Source organism: Pelodiscus sinensis, chromosome 19 (assembly GCF_052426305.1).
Source record: "Pelodiscus sinensis isolate ZL-2025 chromosome 19, ASM5242630v1, whole genome shotgun sequence".
In the NCBI taxonomy this organism is placed as follows: Eukaryota; Metazoa; Chordata; order Testudines; family Trionychidae; genus Pelodiscus; species Pelodiscus sinensis.
Window position 1 is genome coordinate 367,702 of NC_143070.1, and position 17,299 is coordinate 385,000.

The 17,299-nt window shown below is 75.0% G+C and overlaps 1 protein-coding gene across 2 annotated transcripts in view; it reads left to right on the forward strand.

Moving 5' to 3' along the window:
- Positions 1-17,299, forward strand: part of VPS52 (VPS52 subunit of GARP complex) — a 43,230-nt gene that overhangs the window by 14,711 nt on the left and 11,220 nt on the right. For both annotated transcript variants that reach the window (XM_089771550.1, XM_075917449.2), the window contains exons 9-15: positions 11,394-11,526; positions 11,681-11,738; positions 13,387-13,520; positions 14,185-14,340; positions 14,623-14,741; positions 15,886-16,009; positions 16,593-16,688. In XM_089771550.1, coding sequence (XP_089627676.1) covers positions 11,394-11,526; positions 11,681-11,738; positions 13,387-13,520; positions 14,185-14,340; positions 14,623-14,741; positions 15,886-16,009; positions 16,593-16,688 — 820 coding nt within the window. The remainder of the gene's footprint in view (positions 1-11,393; positions 11,527-11,680; positions 11,739-13,386; positions 13,521-14,184; positions 14,341-14,622; positions 14,742-15,885; positions 16,010-16,592; positions 16,689-17,299) is intronic.

Below are 17,299 nucleotides of genomic sequence, written 5' to 3' on the forward strand. Positions count from 1 at the left end.
CTGGCGGGCGGTTCCGCAGGCAGGTCCCCAGGCAGGTCCCCAGGCCGGTCCCCGGCTGGCGGGCGGTTCCATTGGCAGGTCCCCAGGCCGGTCCCCGGCTGGCGGGCGGTTCCGCGGGCAGGTCCCCAGGCAGGCCCCCGGCTGGCGGGCGGTTCCATTGGCAGGTCCCCAGGCCGGTCCCCGGCTGGCGGGCGGTTCCATTGGCAGGTCCCCAGGCCGGTCCCCGGCTGGCGGGCGGTTCCGCGGGCAGGTCCCCAGGCAGGTCCCCAGGCCGGTCCCCTGGCTGGCGGGCGGTTCCATTGGCAGGTCCCCAGGCAGGTCCCCAGGCAGGTCCCCAGGCCGGTCCCCGGCTGGCGGGCGGTTCCATTGGCAGGTCCCCAGGCCGGTCCCCGGCTGGCGGGCGGTTCCATTGGCAGGTCCCCAGGCAGGTCCCCGGCTGGCGGGCGGTTCCATTGGCAGGTCCCCAGGCCGGTCCCCGGCTGGCGGGCGGTTCCATTGGCAGGTCCCCAGGCCGGTCCCCGGCTGGCGGGCGGTTCCATTGGCAGGTCCCCAGGCAGGTCCCCGGCTGGCGGGCGGTTCCATTGGCAGGTCCCCAGGCAGGTCCCCGGCTGGCGGGCGGTTCCATTGGCAGGTCCCCAGGCAGGTCCCCGGCTGGCGGGCGGTTCCATTGGCAGGTCCCCAGGCAGGTCCCCGGCTGGCGGGCGGTTCCATTGGCAGGTCCCCAGGCAGGCCCCCGGCTGGCGGGCGGTTCCATTGGCAGGTCCCCAGGCCGGTCCCCGGCTGGCGGGCGGTTCCATTGGCAGGTCCCCAGGCAGGTCCCCGGCTGGCGGGCGGTTCCATTGGCAGGTCCCCAGGCCGGTCCCCGGCTGGCGGGCGGTTCCATTGGCAGGTCCCCAGGCAGGTCCCCGGCTGGCGGGCGGTTCCATTGGCAGGTCCCCAGGCAGGTCCCCGGCTGGCGGGCGGTTCCATTGGCAGGTCCCCAGGCAGGTCCCCGGCTGGCGGGCGGTTCCATTGGCAGGTCCCCAGGCCGGTCCCCGGCTGGCGGGCGGTTCTATTGGCAGGTCCCCAGGCCGGTCCCCGGCTGGCGGGCGGTTCCGCGGGCAGGTCCCCAGGCCGGTCCCCGGCTGGCGGGCGGTTCCATTGGCAGGTCCCCAGGCAGGTCCCCTGGCTGGCGGGCGGTTCCATTGGCAGGTCCCCAGGCCGGTCCCCGGCTGGCAGGCGGTTCCATTGGCAGGTCCCCAGGCAGGTCCCCTGGCTGGCGGGCGGTTCCATTGGCAGGTCCCCAGGCCGGTCCCCGGCTGGCGGGCGGTTCCATTGGCAGGTCCCCAGGCCGGTCCCCGGCTGGCGGGCGGTTCCATTGGCAGGTCCCCAGGCAGGTCCCCCGGCTGGCGGGCGGTTCCATTGGCAGGTCCCCAGGCAGGTCCCCGGCTGGCGGGCGGTTCCATTGGCAGGTCCCCAGGCAGGTCCCCGGCTGGCGGGCGGTTCCATTGGCAGGTCCCCAGGCAGGTCCCCGGCTGGCGGGCGGTTCCATTGGCAGGTCCCCAGGCAGGTCCCCGGCTGGCGGGCGGTTCCATTGGCAGGTCCCCAGGCAGGTCCCCGGCTGGCGGGCGGTTCCATTGGCAGGTCCCCAGGCAGGCCCCCGGCTGGCGGGCGGTTCCATTGGCAGGTCCCCAGGCCGGTCCCCTGGCTGGCGGGCGGTTCCATTGGCAGGTCCCCAGGCAGGTCCCCGGCTGGCGGGCGGTTCCATTGGCAGGTCCCCAGGCAGGTCCCCGGCTGGCGGGCGGTTCCATTGGCAGGTCCCCAGGCAGGTCCCCGGCTGGCGGGCGGTTCCATTGGCAGGTCCCCAGGCAGGTCCCCGGCTGGCGGGCGGTTCCATTGGCAGGTCCCCAGGCAGGTCCCCGGCTGGCGGGCGGTTCCACGGGCAGGTCCCCAGGCAGGTCCCCAGGCCGGTCCCCTGGCTGGCGGGCGGTTCCATTGGCAGGTCCCCAGGCAGGTCCCCAGGCAGGTCCCCAGGCCGGTCCCCGGCTGGCGGGCGGTTCCATTGGCAGGTCCCCAGGCCGGTCCCCGGCTGGCGGGCGGTTCCATTGGCAGGTCCCCAGGCAGGTCCCCGGCTGGCGGGCGGTTCCATTGGCAGGTCCCCAGGCCGGTCCCCGGCTGGCGGGCGGTTCCATTGGCAGGTCCCCAGGCCGGTCCCCGGCTGGCGGGCGGTTCCATTGGCAGGTCCCCAGGCAGGTCCCCGGCTGGCGGGCGGTTCCATTGGCAGGTCCCCAGGCAGGTCCCCGGCTGGCGGGCGGTTCCATTGGCAGGTCCCCAGGCAGGTCCCCGGCTGGCGGGCGGTTCCATTGGCAGGTCCCCAGGCCGGTCCCCGGCTGGCGGGCGGTTCCATTGGCAGGTCCCCAGGCAGGTCCCCGGCTGGCGGGCGGTTCCATTGGCAGGTCCCCAGGCAGGTCCCCGGCTGGCGGGCGGTTCCATTGGCAGGTCCCCAGGCAGGTCCCCGGCTGGCGGGCGGTTCCATTGGCAGGTCCCCAGGCCGGTCCCCGGCTGGCGGGCGGTTCTATTGGCAGGTCCCCAGGCCGGTCCCCGGCTGGCGGGCGGTTCCGCGGGCAGGTCCCCAGGCCGGTCCCCGGCTGGCGGGCGGTTCCATTGGCAGGTCCCCAGGCAGGTCCCCGGCTGGCGGGCGGTTCCATTGGCAGGTCCCCAGGCCGGTCCCCGGCTGGCAGGCGGTTCCATTGGCAGGTCCCCAGGCCGGTCCCCGGCTGGCAGGCGGTTCCATTGGCAGGTCCCCAGGCAGGTCCCCTGGCTGGCGGGCGGTTCCATTGGCAGGTCCCCAGGCCGGTCCCCGGCTGGCGGGCGGTTCCATTGGCAGGTCCCCAGGCCGGTCCCCGGCTGGCGGGCGGTTCCATTGGCAGGTCCCCAGGCAGGTCCCCCGGCTGGCGGGCGGTTCCATTGGCAGGTCCCCAGGCAGGTCCCCGGCTGGCGGGCGGTTCCATTGGCAGGTCCCCAGGCAGGTCCCCGGCTGGCGGGCGGTTCCATTGGCAGGTCCCCAGGCAGGTCCCCGGCTGGCGGGCGGTTCCATTGGCAGGTCCCCAGGCAGGTCCCCGGCTGGCGGGCGGTTCCATTGGCAGGTCCCCAGGCAGGCCCCCGGCTGGCGGGCGGTTCCATTGGCAGGTCCCCAGGCCGGTCCCCTGGCTGGCGGGCGGTTCCATTGGCAGGTCCCCAGGCAGGTCCCCGGCTGGCGGGCGGTTCCATTGGCAGGTCCCCAGGCAGGTCCCCGGCTGGCGGGCGGTTCCATTGGCAGGTCCCCAGGCAGGTCCCCGGCTGGCGGGCGGTTCCATTGGCAGGTCCCCAGGCAGGTCCCCGGCTGGCGGGCGGTTCCATTGGCAGGTCCCCAGGCAGGTCCCCGGCTGGCGGGCGGTTCCATTGGCAGGTCCCCAGGCAGGCCCCCGGCTGGCGGGCGGTTCCATTGGCAGGTCCCCAGGCCGGTCCCCGGCTGGCGGGCGGTTCCATTGGCAGGTCCCCAGGCCGGTCCCCGGCTGGCGGGCGGTTCCATTGGCAGGTCCCCAGGCAGGTCCCCTGGCTGGCGGGCGGTTCCATTGGCAGGTCCCCAGGCAGGTCCCCGGCTGGCGGGCGGTTCCATTGGCAGGTCCCCAGGCAGGTCCCCCGGCTGGCGGGCGGTTCCATTGGCAGGTCCCCAGGCCGGTCCCCGGCTGGCGGGCGGTTCCATTGGCAGGTCCCCAGGCAGGTCCCCGGCTGGCGGGCGGTTCCATTGGCAGGTCCCCAGGCAGGTCCCCGGCTGGCGGGCGGTTCCATTGGCAGGTCCCCAGGCAGGTCCCCGGCTGGCGGGCGGTTCCATTGGCAGGTCCCCAGGCCGGTCCCCTGGCTGGCGGGCGGTTCCATTGGCAGGTCCCCAGGCAGGTCCCCAGGCAGGTCCCCAGGCCGGTCCCCGGCTGGCGGGCGGTTCCATTGGCAGGTCCCCAGGCAGGTCCCCAGGCAGGTCCCCAGGCCGGTCCCCGGCTGGCGGGCGGTTCCATTGGCAGGTCCCCAGGCCGGTCCCCGGCTGGCGGGCGGTTCCATTGGCAGGTCCCCAGGCAGGTCCCCAGGCAGGTCCCCGGCTGGCGGGCGGTTCCATTGGCAGGTCCCCAGGCAGGTCCCCAGGCAGGTCCCCGGCTGGCGGGCGGTTCCATTGGCAGGTCCCCAGGCCGGTCCCCGGCTGGCGGGCGGTTCCATTGGCAGGTCCCCAGGCAGGTCCCCGGCTGGCGGGCGGTTCCATTGGCAGGTCCCCAGGCAGGTCCCCGGCTGGCGGGCGGTTCCATTGGCAGGTCCCCAGGCAGGTCCCCTGGCTGGCGGGCGGTTCCATTGGCAGGTCCCCAGGCAGGTCCCCGGCTGGCGGGCGGTTCCATTGGCAGGTCCCCAGGCAGGTCCCGGCTGGCGGGCGGTTCCATTGGCAGGTCCCCAGGCAGGTCCCCGGCTGGCGGGCGGTTCCATTGGCAGGTCCCCAGGCAGGCCCCCGGCTGGCGGGCGGTTCCATTGGCAGGTCCCCAGGCCGGTCCCCTGGCTGGCGGGCGGTTCCATTGGCAGGTCCCCAGGCAGGTCCCCGGCTGGCGGGCGGTTCCATTGGCAGGTCCCCAGGCCGGTCCCCGGCTGGCGGGCGGTTCCATTGGCAGGTCCCCAGGCCGGTCCCCGGCTGGCGGGCGGTTCCATTGGCAGGTCCCCAGGCCGGTCCCCGGCTGGCGGGCGGTTCCATTGGCAGGTCCCCAGGCAGGCCCCCGGCTGGCGGGCGGTTCCATTGGCAGGTCCCCAGGCAGGTCCCCGGCTGGCGGGCGGTTCCATTGGCAGGTCCCCAGGCAGGCCCCCGGCTGGCGGGCGGTTCCATTGGCAGGTCCCCAGGCAGGTCCCCAGGCAGGTCCCCAGGCCGGTCCCCGGCTGGCGGGCGGTTCCATTGGCAGGTCCCCAGGCAGGCCCCCGGCTGGCGGGCGGTTCCATTGGCAGGTCCCCAGGCCGGTCCCCAGGCAGGCCCCCGGCTGGCGGGCGGTTCCATTGGCAGGTCCCCAGGCAGGTCCCCAGGCAGGCCCCCGGCTGGCGGGCGGTTCCATTGGCAGGTCCCCAGGCCGGTCCCCTGGCTGGCGGGCGGTTCCATTGGCAGGTCCCCAGGCCGGTCCCCGGCTGGCGGGCGGTTCCATTGGCAGGTCCCCAGGCAGGTCCCCTGGCTGGCGGGCGGTTCCATTGGCAGGTCCCCAGGCCGGTCCCCGGCTGGCGGGCGGTTCCATTGGCAGGTCCCCAGGCAGGTCCCCGGCTGGCAGGCGGTTCCATTGGCAGGTCCCCAGGCCGGTCCCCGGCTGGCGGGCGGTTCCATTGGCAGGTCCCCAGGCCGGTCCCCGGCTGGCAGGCGGTTCCATTGGCAGGTCCCCAGGCCGGTCCCCGGCTGGCGGGCGGTTCCATTGGCAGGTCCCCAGGCCGGTCCCCGGCTGGCAGGCGGTTCCATTGGCAGGTCCCCAGGCCGGTCCCCGGCTGGCGGGCGGTTCCATTGGCAGGTCCCCAGGCCGGTCCCCGGCTGGCGGGCGGTTCCATTGGCAGGTCCCCAGACCGGTCCCCGGCTGGCGGGCGGTTCCATTGGCAGGTCCCCAGGCCGGTCCCCGGCTGGCGGGCGGTTCCATTGGCAGGTCCCCAGGCAGGTCCCCGGCTGGCGGGCGGTTCCATTGGCAGGTCCCCAGGCAGGTCCCCGGCTGGCGGGCGGTTCCATTGGCAGGTCCCCAGGCAGGCCCCCGGCTGGCGGGCGGTTCCATTGGCAGGTCCCCAGGCAGGTCCCCGGCTGGCGGGCGGTTCCATTGGCAGGTCCCCAGGCCGGTCCCCGGCTGGCGGGCGGTTCCATTGGCAGGTCCCCAGGCAGGTCCCCAGGCCGGTCCCCGGCTGGCGGGCGGTTCCATTGGCAGGTCCCCAGGCAGGTCCCCAGGCCGGTCCCCTGGCTGGCGGGCGGTTCCATTGGCAGGTCCCCAGGCCGGTCCCCTGGCTGGCGGGCGGTTCCATTGGCAGGTCCCCAGGCAGGCCCCCGGCTGGCGGGCGGTTCCATTGGCAGGTCCCCAGGCAGGTCCCCGGCTGGCGGGCGGTTCCATTGGCAGGTCCCCAGGCAGGCCCCCGGCTGGCGGGCGGTTCCATTGGCAGGTCCCCAGGCAGGTCCCCGGCTGGCGGGCGGTTCCATTGGCAGGTCCCCAGGCAGGTCCCCGGCTGGCGGGCGGTTCCATTGGCAGGTCCCCAGGCCGGTCCCCTGGCTGGCGGGCGGTTCCATTGGCAGGTCCCCAGGCAGGTCCCCGGCTGGCGGGCGGTTCCATTGGCAGGTCCCCAGGCAGGTCCCCTGGCTGGCGGGCGGTTCCATTGGCAGGTCCCCAGGCAGGTCCCCAGGCAGGCCCCCGGCTGGCGGGCGGTTCCATTGGCAGGTCCCCAGGCCGGTCCCTGGCTGGCGGGCGGTTCCATTGGCAGGTCCCCAGGCCGGTCCCCGGCTGGCGGGCGGTTCCATTGGCAGGTCCCCAGGCAGGTCCCCGGCTGGCGGGCGGTTCCATTGGCAGGTCCCCAGGCCGGTCCCCTGGCTGGCGGGCGGTTCCATTGGCAGGTCCCCAGGCCGGTCCCCGGCTGGCGGGCGGTTCCATTGGCAGGTCCCCAGGCAGGCCCCCGGCTGGCGGGCGGTTCCATTGGCAGGTCCCCAGGCAGGTCCCCGGCTGGCGGGCGGTTCCATTGGCAGGTCCCCAGGCAGGTCCCCGGCTGGCGGGCGGTTCCATTGGCAGGTCCCCAGGCAGGTCCCCGGCTGGCGGGCGGTTCCATTGGCAGGTCCCCAGGCAGGTCCCCGGCTGGCGGGCGGTTCCATTGGCAGGTCCCCAGGCCGGTCCCCGGCTGGCGGGCGGTTCCATTGGCAGGTCCCCAGGCCGGTCCCCTGGCTGGCGGGCGGTTCCATTGGCAGGTCCCCAGGCCGGTCCCCGGCTGGCGGGCGGTTCCATTGGCAGGTCCCCAGGCAGGTCCCCGGCTGGCGGGCGGTTCCATTGGCAGGTCCCCAGGCCGGTCCCCGGCTGGCGGGCGGTTCCATTGGCAGGTCCCCAGGCCGGTCCCCGGCTGGCGGGCGGTTCCATTGGCAGGTCCCCAGGCAGGTCCCCTGGCTGGCGGGCGGTTCCATTGGCAGGTCCCCAGGCAGGCCCCCGGCTGGCGGGCGGTTCCATTGGCAGGTCCCCAGGCCAGTCCCCGGCTGGCGGGCGGTTCCATTGGCAGGTCCCCAGGCCGGTCCCCGGCTGGCGGGCAGTTCCATTGGCAGGTCCCCAGGCAGGTCCCCGGCTGGCGGGCGGTTCCATTGGCAGGTCCCCAGGCAGGTCCCCGGCTGGCGGGCGGTTCCATTGGCAGGTCCCCAGGCCGGTCCCCGGCTGGCGGGAGGTTCCATTGGCAGGTCCCCAGGCAGGCCCCCGGCTGGCGGGCGGTTCCATTGGCAGGTCCCCAGGCAGGTCCCCGGCTGGCGGGCGGTTCCATTGGCAGGTCCCCAGGCCGGTCCCCGGCTGGCGGGCGGTTCCATTGGCAGGTCCCCAGGCAGGTCCCCAGGCCGGTCCCCGGCTGGCGGGCGGTTCCATTGGCAGGTCCCCAGGCAGGTCCCCAGGCCGGTCCCCTGGCTGGCGGGCGGTTCCATTGGCAGGTCCCCAGGCAGGTCCCCAGGCAGGCCCCCGGCTGGCGGGCGGTTCCATTGGCAGGTCCCCAGGCCGGTCCCCTGGCTGGCGGGCGGTTCCATTGGCAGGTCCCCAGGCAGGCCCCCGGCTGGCGGGCGGTTCCATTGGCAGGTCCCCAGGCAGGCCCCCGGCTGGCGGGCGGTTCCATTGGCAGGTCCCCAGGCAGGTCCCCGGCTGGCGGGCGGTTCCATTGGCAGGTCCCCAGGCAGGTCCCCGGCTGGCGGGCGGTTCCATTGGCAGGTCCCCAGGCCGGTCCCCGGCTGGCGGGCGGTTCCATTGGCAGGTCCCCAGGCAGGTCCCCGGCTGGCGGGCGGTTCCATTGGCAGGTCCCCAGGCAGGTCCCCTGGCTGGCGGGCGGTTCCATTGGCAGGTCCCCAGGCAGGTCCCCAGGCAGGCCCCCGGCTGGCGGGCGGTTCCATTGGCAGGTCCCCAGGCAGGTCCCCAGGCCGGTCCCCGGCTGGCGGGCGGTTCCATTGGCAGGTCCCCAGGCAGGTCCCCGGCTGGCGGGCGGTTCCATTGGCAGGTCCCCAGGCAGGTCCCCGGCTGGCGGGCGGTTCCATTGGCAGGTCCCCAGGCCGGTCCCCGGCTGGCGGGCGGTTCCATTGGCAGGTCCCCAGGCCGGTCCCCGGCTGGCGGGCGGTTCCATTGGCAGGTCCCCAGGCAGGTCCCCGGCTGGCGGGCGGTTCCATTGGCAGGTCCCCAGGCCGGTCCCCGGCTGGCGGGCGGTTCCATTGGCAGGTCCCCAGGCAGGCCCCCGGCTGGCAGGCGGTTCCATTGGCAGGTCCCCAGGCAGGCCCCCGGCTGGCGGGCGGTTCCATTGGCAGGTCCCCAGGCCGGTCCCCGGCTGGCGGGCGGTTCCATTGGCAGGTCCCCAGGCAGGCCCCCGGCTGGCGGGCGGTTCCATTGGCAGGTCCCCAGGCCGGTCCCCGGCTGGCGGGCGGTTCCATTGGCAGGTCCCCAGGCAGGTCCCCGGCTGGCGGGCGGTTCCATTGGCAGGTCCCCAGGCCGGTCCCCGGCTGGCGGGCGGTTCCATTGGCAGGTCCCCAGGCAGGTCCCCGGCTGGCGGGCGGTTCCATTGGCAGGTCCCCAGGCCGGTCCCCGGCTGGCGGGCGGTTCCATTGGCAGGTCCCCAGGCAGGTCCCCTGGCTGGCGGGCGGTTCCATTGGCAGGTCCCCAGGCAGGTCCCCGGCTGGCGGGCGGTTCCATTGGCAGGTCCCCAGGCAGGCCCCCCGGCTGGCGGGCGGTTCCATTGGCAGGTCCCCAGGCCGGTCCCCGGCTGGCGGGAGGTTCCATTGGCAGGTCCCCAGGCAGGTCCCCGGCTGGCGGGCGGTTCCATTGGCAGGTCCCCAGGCAGGTCCCCTGGCTGGCGGGCGGTTCCATTGGCAGGTCCCCAGGCAGGTCCCCTGGCTGGCGGGCGGTTCCATTGGCAGGTCCCCAGGCCGGTCCCCGGCTGGCGGGCGGTTCCATTGGCAGGTCCCCAGGCCGGTCCCCTGGCTGGCGGGCGGTTCCATTGGCAGGTCCCCAGGCAGGTCCCCAGGCAGGTCCCCAGGCCGGTCCCCGGCTGGCGGGCGGTTCCGCAGGCAGGTCCCCAGGCAGGTCCCCAGGCCGGTCCCCGGCTGGCGGGCGGTTCCGCGGGCAGGTCCCCAGGCAGGTCCCCGGGCAGGTCCCCAGGCCGGTCCCCGGCTGGCGGGCGGTTCCATTGGCAGGTCCCCAGGCCGGTCCCCGGCTGGCGGGCGGTTCCATTGGCAGGTCCCCAGGCCGGTCCCCTGGCTGGCGGGCGGTTCCGCGGGCAGGTCCCCAGGCAGGCCCCCGGCTGGCGGGCGGTTCCATTGGCAGGTCCCCAGGCAGGCCCCCGGCTGGCGGGCGGTTCCATTGGCAGGTCCCCAGGCCGGTCCCCGGCTGGCGGGCGGTTCCATTGGCAGGTCCCCAGGCCGGTCCCCGGCTGGCGGGCGGTTCCGCGGGCAGGTCCCCAGGCAGGCCCCGGCTGGCGGGCGGTTCCATTGGCAGGTCCCCAGGCAGGCCCCCGGCTGGCGGGCGGTTCCATTGGCAGGTCCCCAGGCCGGTCCCCGGCTGGCGGGCGGTTCCATTGGCAGGTCCCCAGGCAGGCCCCCGGCTGGCGGGCGGTTCCATTGGCAGGTCCCCAGGCAGGTCCCCTGGCTGGCGGGCGGTTCCATTGGCAGGTCCCCAGGCAGGCCCCGGCTGGCGGGCGGTTCCATTGGCAGGTCCCCAGGCAGGTCCCCTGGCTGGCGGGCGGTTCCATTGGCAGGTCCCCAGGCAGGTCCCCAGGCAGGTCCCCTGGCTGGCGGGCGGTTCCATTGGCAGGTCCCCAGGCAGGTCCCCGGCTGGCGGGCGGTTCCATTGGCAGGTCCCCAGGCCGGTCCCCGGCTGGCGGGCGGTTCCATTGGCAGGTCCCCAGGCCGGTCCCCGGCTGGCGGGCGGTTCCATTGGCAGGTCCCCAGGCCGGTCCCCGGCTGGCGGGCGGTTCCATTGGCAGGTCCCCAGGCAGGTCCCCAGGCAGGTCCCCAGGCCAGTCCCCGGCTGGCGGGCGGTTCCATTGGCAGGTCCCCAGGCAGGTCCCCAGGCCGGTCCCCGGCTGGCGGGCGGTTCCATTGGCAGGTCCCCAGGCAGGTCCCCAGGCAGGTCCCCAGGCCGGTCCCCGGCTGGCGGGCGGTTCCGCAGGCAGGTCCCCAGGCAGGTCCCCAGGCCGGTCCCCGGCTGGCGGGCGGTTCCATTGGCAGGTCCCCAGGCCGGTCCCCGGCTGGCGGGCGGTTCCGCGGGCAGGTCCCCAGGCAGGCCCCCGGCTGGCGGGCGGTTCCATTGGCAGGTCCCCAGGCCGGTCCCCGGCTGGCGGGCGGTTCCATTGGCAGGTCCCCAGGCCGGTCCCCGGCTGGCGGGCGGTTCCGCGGGCAGGTCCCCAGGCAGGCCCCCGGCTGGCGGGCGGTTCCATTGGCAGGTCCCCAGGCCGGTCCCCGGCTGGCGGGCGGTTCCATTGGCAGGTCCCCAGGCCGGTCCCCGGCTGGCGGGCGGTTCCGCGGGCAGGTCCCCAGGCAGGCCCCGGCTGGCGGGCGGTTCCATTGGCAGGTCCCCAGGCCGGTCCCCGGCTGGCGGGCGGTTCCATTGGCAGGTCCCCAGGCAGGCCCCCGGCTGGCGGGCGGTTCCGCGGGCAGGTCCCCAGGCAGGTCCCCAGGCCGGTCCCCTGGCTGGCGGGCGGTTCCATTGGCAGGTCCCCAGGCAGGTCCCCAGGCAGGTCCCCAGGCCGGTCCCCGGCTGGCGGGCGGTTCCATTGGCAGGTCCCCAGGCCGGTCCCCGGCTGGCGGGCGGTTCCATTGGCAGGTCCCCAGGCAGGTCCCCGGCTGGCGGGCGGTTCCATTGGCAGGTCCCCAGGCAGGTCCCCGGCTGGCGGGCGGTTCCATTGGCAGGTCCCCAGGCCGGTCCCCGGCTGGCGGGCGGTTCCATTGGCAGGTCCCCAGGCAGGTCCCCGGCTGGCGGGCGGTTCCATTGGCAGGTCCCCAGGCAGGTCCCCGGCTGGCGGGCGGTTCCATTGGCAGGTCCCCAGGCCGGTCCCCGGCTGGCGGGCGGTTCCGCGGGCAGGTCCCCAGGCAGGTCCCCAGGCAGGTCCCCAGGCCGGTCCCCGGCTGGCGGGCAGTCCCATTGGCGGGCAGGTCCCCAGGCAGGTCCCCGGCTGACGCTCTGTGGCAGGTTCTTCTACCAGTTCCTGCTGGGGAACGAGCGGACGGTGGCGCAGGAGCTGCGGGAGCAGTACGTGGAGACCATGAGCAAGATCTACCTGTCCTACTTCAAATCCTACACCAGCCGCCTCATGAAGATCCAGGTGAGAGCAGCCAGGGGGATTCCCCCCCACCTGCTCTGGCCCCCTCCCCTGGTGAATGCTGGGGTGCCAATGGGGGACTCTGTCTGTCTGCCTGGCAGTACCGCGGGCAGGACTGGGGATCCCCCATTGACACCCCCATCTGTCTGTCTGGCAGTACGAGGAGGTGGCGGAGAAGGACGACCTGATGGGAGTGGAGGACACGGGCAAGAAAGATACCCTGCCCTGGGCCTGGCCTGCCTCCTGGGGCTGTGGGGGGCTGGCAGTGGGGGATTGTCTGGGAGAGGGAGGGGCTGTGGGGGGCTGGCAGTGGGGGATTGTCTGGGAGAGGGAGGGGTTGTGGGGGGCTGGCTGGGAAGGCGCAGAGGGCGAGGTTGGAGGGGGGGCTGTTTGGGAGGGGCTGTGGGGGGCTGGCTGGGAAGGCGCAGAGGGCGAGGTTGGGGGGGCTGTTTGGGAGGGGCTGTGGGGGGCTGGCTGGGAAGGCACAGAGGGCGAGGTTGGGGGGGGGGCTGTTTGGGAGGGGCTGTGGGGGGCTGGCTGGGAAGGCGCAGAGGGCGAGGTTGGAGGGGGGGCTGTTTGGGAGGGGCTGTGGGGGGCTGGCTGGGAAGGCGCAGAGGGCGAGGTTGGAGGGGGGGCTGTTTGGGAGGGGCTGTGGGGGGCTGGCTGGGAAGGCGCAGAGGGCGAGGTTGGGGGGGGCTGTTTGGGAGGGGCTGTGGGGGGCTGGCTGGGAAGGCGCAGAGGGCGAGGTTGGAGGGGGGGCTGTTTGGGAGGGGCTGTGGGGGGCTGGCTGGGAAGGCGCAGAGGGCGAGGTTGGGGGGGGCTGTTTGGGAGGGGCTGTGGGGGGCTGGCTGGGAAGGCGCAGAGGGCGAGGTTGGAGGGGGGGCTGTTTGGGAGGGGCTGTGGGGGGCTGGCTGGGAAGGCGCAGAGGGCGAGGTTGGGGGGGGCTGTTTGGGAGGGGCTGTGGGGGGCTGGCTGGGAAGGCGCAGAGGGCGAGGTTGGAGGGGGGGCTGTTTGGGAGGGGCTGTGGGGGGCTGGCTGGGAAGGCGCAGAGGGCGAGGTTGGAGGGGGGGCTGTTTGGGAGGGGCTGTGGGGGGCTGGCTGGGAAGGCGCAGAGGGCGAGGTTGGGGGGGGCTGTTTGGGAGGGGCCGTGGGGGGCTGGCTGGGAAGGCGCAGAGGGCGAGGTTGGGGGGGCTGTTTGGGAGGGGCTGTGGGGGGCTGGCTGGGAAGGCACAGAGGGCGAGGTTGGAGGGGGGGCTGTTTGGGAGGGGCTGTGGGGGGCTGGCTGGGAAGGCGCAGAGGGCGAGGTTGGAGGGGGGGCTGTTTGGGAGGGGCTGTGGGGGGCTGGCTGGGAAGGCGCAGAGGGCGAGGTTGGGGGGGGCTGTTTGGGAGGGGCTGTGGGGGGCTGGCTGGGAAGGCGCAGAGGGCGAGGTTGGAGGGGGGGCTGTTTGGGAGGGGCTGTGGGGGGCTGGCTGGGAAGGCGCAGAGGGCGAGGTTGGGGGGGGGCTGTTTGGGAGGGGCTGTGGGGGGCTGGCTGGGAAGGCGCAGAGGGCGAGGTTGGAGGGGGGGCTGTTTGGGAGGGGCCGTGGGGGGCTGGCTGGGAAGGCGCAGAGGGCGAGGTTGGGGGGGGCTGTTTGGGAGGGGCCGTGGGGGGCTGGCTGGGAAGGCGCAGAGGGCGAGGTTGGGGGGGGCTGTTTGGGAGGGGCTGTGGGGGGCTGGCTGGGAAGGCGCAGAGGGCGAGGTTGGAGGGGGGGCTGTTTGGGAGGGGCTGTGGGGGGCTGGCTGGGAAGGCGCAGAGGGCGAGGTTGGAGGGGGGTTTGTTGGGGGGGCAGCATCTCCCCACTTTTTCCTTGACACCCCCCCAACGGTTTTTCTCGAAGCCGTCGCTGAAGAACCGCAACACGATCTTCACGCTGGGGAACCGGGGCAGCGTGATTGGGGGGGCTGAGCTGGAGGGGCCCATCATTGTGCCCCACGCCGCCCAGAAGAGCGACGTCCGCGTGAGCGAGGGGGGGAGACCCTGGCTGGGGTCAGGCCGGAGTGGGGGGCGCAGGAGGATTGGCCTGATTGGGGAGGGGCTGGAGGCTGTGACCGCTTGGGGCAGTGTGTGTGTGTGGGGGGGGGTCACTGGGGAAGCTGGTGGAAGGCGCTGGGAATGCCCCCCCCCGGCAGTACCCCTTTGAGTCGCTGTTCCGCAGCCAGAGGGGGCGGGGGGCAGGGTGGGTGACCCCCAGCTCACCCCCCCCCCCCCGGCAGTACCCCTTTGAGTCGCTGTCCCGCAGCCAGAGGGGGCGGGGGGCAGGGTGGGTGACCCCCAGCTCACCCCCCCCCCCGGCAGTACCCCTTCGAGTCGCTGTCCCGCAGCCAGAGGGGGCGGGGGGCAGGGTGGGTGACCCCCAGCTCACCCCCCCCCCCCGGCAGTACCCCTTCGAGTCGCTGTCCCGCAGCCAGAGGGGGCGGGGGGCAGGGTGGGTGACCCCCAGCTCACCCCCCCCCCCCGGCAGTACCCCTTTGAGTCGCTGTCCCGCAGCCAGAGGGGGCGGGGGGCAGGGTGGGTGACCCCCAGCTCCCCCCCCCCCAGCAGTACCCCTTTGAGTCGCTGTCCCGCAGCCAGAGGGGGCGGGGGGCAGGGTGGGTGACCCCCAGCTCACCCCCCCCCGGCAGTACCCCTTCGAGTCGCTGTTCCGCAGCCAGCAGTACGCGCTGCTGGACAACAGCTGCCGGGAGTTCCTCTTCCTCTGCGACTTCTTCCTGGTGACCGGGCCCAGCGCCCAGGACCTCTTCAACGCCGTCATGGGCAAGACGCTGGCCATGTTCCTGGTGAGCCGGGCGGGGGCGGCTGCAGGGCGGGGGCGAGTGGGGGGCGGCTACGAGGTGGGGGCGAGCGGAGGGCGGCTGTGGGGCGGGGGCGAGTGGGGGGCGGCTACGAGGCGGGGGGCGGCTGCGGGGCGGGGGGCAGCTACGAGGCGGGGGCGAGCGGGGGGCGGCTACGAGGTGGGGGCGGGGGCAGGGGCGGGGCAGGGGCAAGCGGGGGGCGGCTGCGGGGCGGGGCTTAGAGGCTGCGGTCGCTGGGGGGTTACCCCGTCTGATCCCACCCCCCAGAAACACATGGACGCCTACGTGAGCGATTGCTACGACAGCATCGCCGTCTTCCTCTGCATCCACATCGTGCTGCGCTTCCGCACCCTGACCGCCCAGCGCCGCGTGCCCGCCCTCGACAAGTGAGTGTGGGCCCCGCCCCCCCACTGCGCCCTCACCGCCCCCTCCAGCCTCACCGCCCCCCCACTGCGCCCTCACCGCCCCCTCCAGCCTCACTGCCCCCCCACTGCGCCCTCACCGCCCCCTCCAGCCTCACCGCCCCCCCACTGCGCCCTCACCGCCCCCCCCCACTGCGCCCTCACCGCCCCCTCCAGCCTCACCGCCCCCCCACTGCGCCCTCACCGCCCCCTCCAGCCTCACCGCCCCCCCACTGCGCCCTCACCGCCCCCTCCAGCCTCACCGCCCCCCCACTGCGCCCTCACCGCCCCCCCACTGCGCCCTCACCGCCCCCTCCAGCCTCACCGCCCCCCCACTGCGCCCTCACCGCCCCCTCCAGCCTCACCGCCCCCCCACTGTACCTCCCCCACTCAACCCTGACCGCCCAGCGCCGCGTGCCCGCCCTCGACAAGTGAGTGTGGGCCCCGCCCCCCACTGCGCCCTCACCGCCCCCTCCAGCCTCACCGCCCCCCCACTGCGCCCTCACCGCCCCCCCACTGCGCCCTCACCGCCCCCTCCAGCCTCACCGCCCCCCCACTGCGCCCTCACCGCCCCCTCCAGCCTCACCGCCCCCCCACTGTACCTCCCCCACTCGACCCTGACCGCCCAGTGCCGCGTGCCTGCCCTCGACAAGTGAGTGTGGGCCCCGCCCCCCCACTGTGCCCTCACCGCCCCCTCCAGCCTCACCGCCCCCCCACTGCACCCTCACCGCCCCCCCGCTCGACCCTGACCGCCCCCACCACTCCACCCTCTCCACCTCCCATGCTGCCCTCACCTACTCCCCCCCCCCCAGCCTCACCGCCCAGCGCTGCGTGCCCTCCCTCGACAAGTGAGTGTGGGCCCCTGCCCAGCCCCCTTCCCTGCTGACTGCTGGGCCCCACTGCCTGGCCTCCACTCCAACTTCAATCACTGGGTCCTACTGCCTGCCCCCCCCGCCCCCCTGCCTGGCCCTCTTCCCTGCTTACAGCCAGGCCCCACTGCCTGCCCCCCCCCAGCTCTGACTGCCGGGTCCTGCTTGTCCGGCTCCCTGCTTCTCCGACCACCAGGCCCCACTGCCCCGGCCCCCGCCCGGCCGAGGCGGGAGAGAACCCAGCGTCCGGCTCCCCCCAGGTACTGGGACACGCTGCTGGAGATCCTGTGGCCGCGCTTCGAGTACATCCTGGAGCTGAACATCCAGAGCATCCAGAGCACGGACCCCCAGAAGCTGGGCTTCTTGGACACCCGCCCCCACTACGTAGGAGGGAGGGGAGGAGTGGGGGGGTTCGCCCCCGGGACAGGGGCTGGGCGCCAGGGAGGGGCTGGGCATGGGGGAGGGGTGGGGGGTTCGCCCCGGGACAGGGGCTGGGCGCCAGGGAGGGGCTGGGCATGGGGGAGGGGTGGGGGGGTTCGCCCCGGGACAGGGGCTGGGCGCCAGGGAGGGGCTGGGCATGGGGGAGGGGTGGGGGGGGTTCGCCCCGGGACAGGGGCTGGGCGCCAGGGAGGGGCTGGGCATGGGGGAGGGGTGGGGGGGGGGGGGGTTCGCCCCCGGGACAGGGGCTGGGCGCCAGGGAGGGGCTGGGCATGGGGGAGGGGTGGGGGGGTTCGCCCCCGGGACAGGGGCTGGGCGCCAGGGAGGGGCTGGGCATGGGGGAGGGGTGGGGGGGGTTCGCCCCGGGACACGGGCTGGGCGCCAGGGAGGGGCTGGGCATGGGGGAGGGGTGGGGGGGTTCGCCCCGGGACAGGGGCTGGGCGCCAGGATGGGGGTCCCCCAGGATTCGGGAGCATTTGGGGGTCCTTGGAAACCCTGTGGTGCCCTCACTCCCCCCCCGCGCCCCCAGATCACGCGGCGCTACGCAGAGTTCTCCTCGGCCATCGTCAGCATCAACCAGACCTTCCCCAACGAGCGGACCCACGCGCTGCTGGGGCAGCTGCAGGTACGGGGCGGGGGGCCCAACCCTGCAGAGGTGGGGGTAGGAGTGGGGGGGGTCCCTGCAGGTACGGGGCGGGGGGGGGCAGAGTGCAGAGAGTGGGGGTCGGAGTGGGGTAGTGGGGGGGCAGAGTGCAGGGGTCAGAGTGGGAGGGGCTGTGCAGGCAGGGGGCAGAGGGTGGGGGTCGGACTGTGGGGGGAGGGGGCAGAGTGCAGGGGTTTGAGTGGGAGGGGCACTGCAGGTATGGGGTGGGGGGTGGGGTGCAGAGGATGGGGGTCAGAGTGGGGGGCCCTGCAGGTACCGGGGGGGCAGGGGTTGGAGTGGGGGACCCTGGGGGCACGGGCGGGGGGGCAGAGTGCCGCGAGTGGGGGGCAGAGTGGGGGGCCCTGCAGGCACGGGCGGGGGGGCAGAGTGCCGTGAGTGGGGGGCAGAGTGGGGGGCCCTGCAGGCACGGGCAGGGGGGCAGAGTGCCGCGAGTGGGGGCCCAGCAGGCACGGGCGGGGGGGCAGAGTGCCGTGAGTGGGGGGCCCGGCAGGCACGGGAGGGACACGCGAGGGGGGCGCTAGGGGCTCTGTGCGGCCGGAGGCCTGTGGGTACGGGGGAGGCAGAGTGAGGAG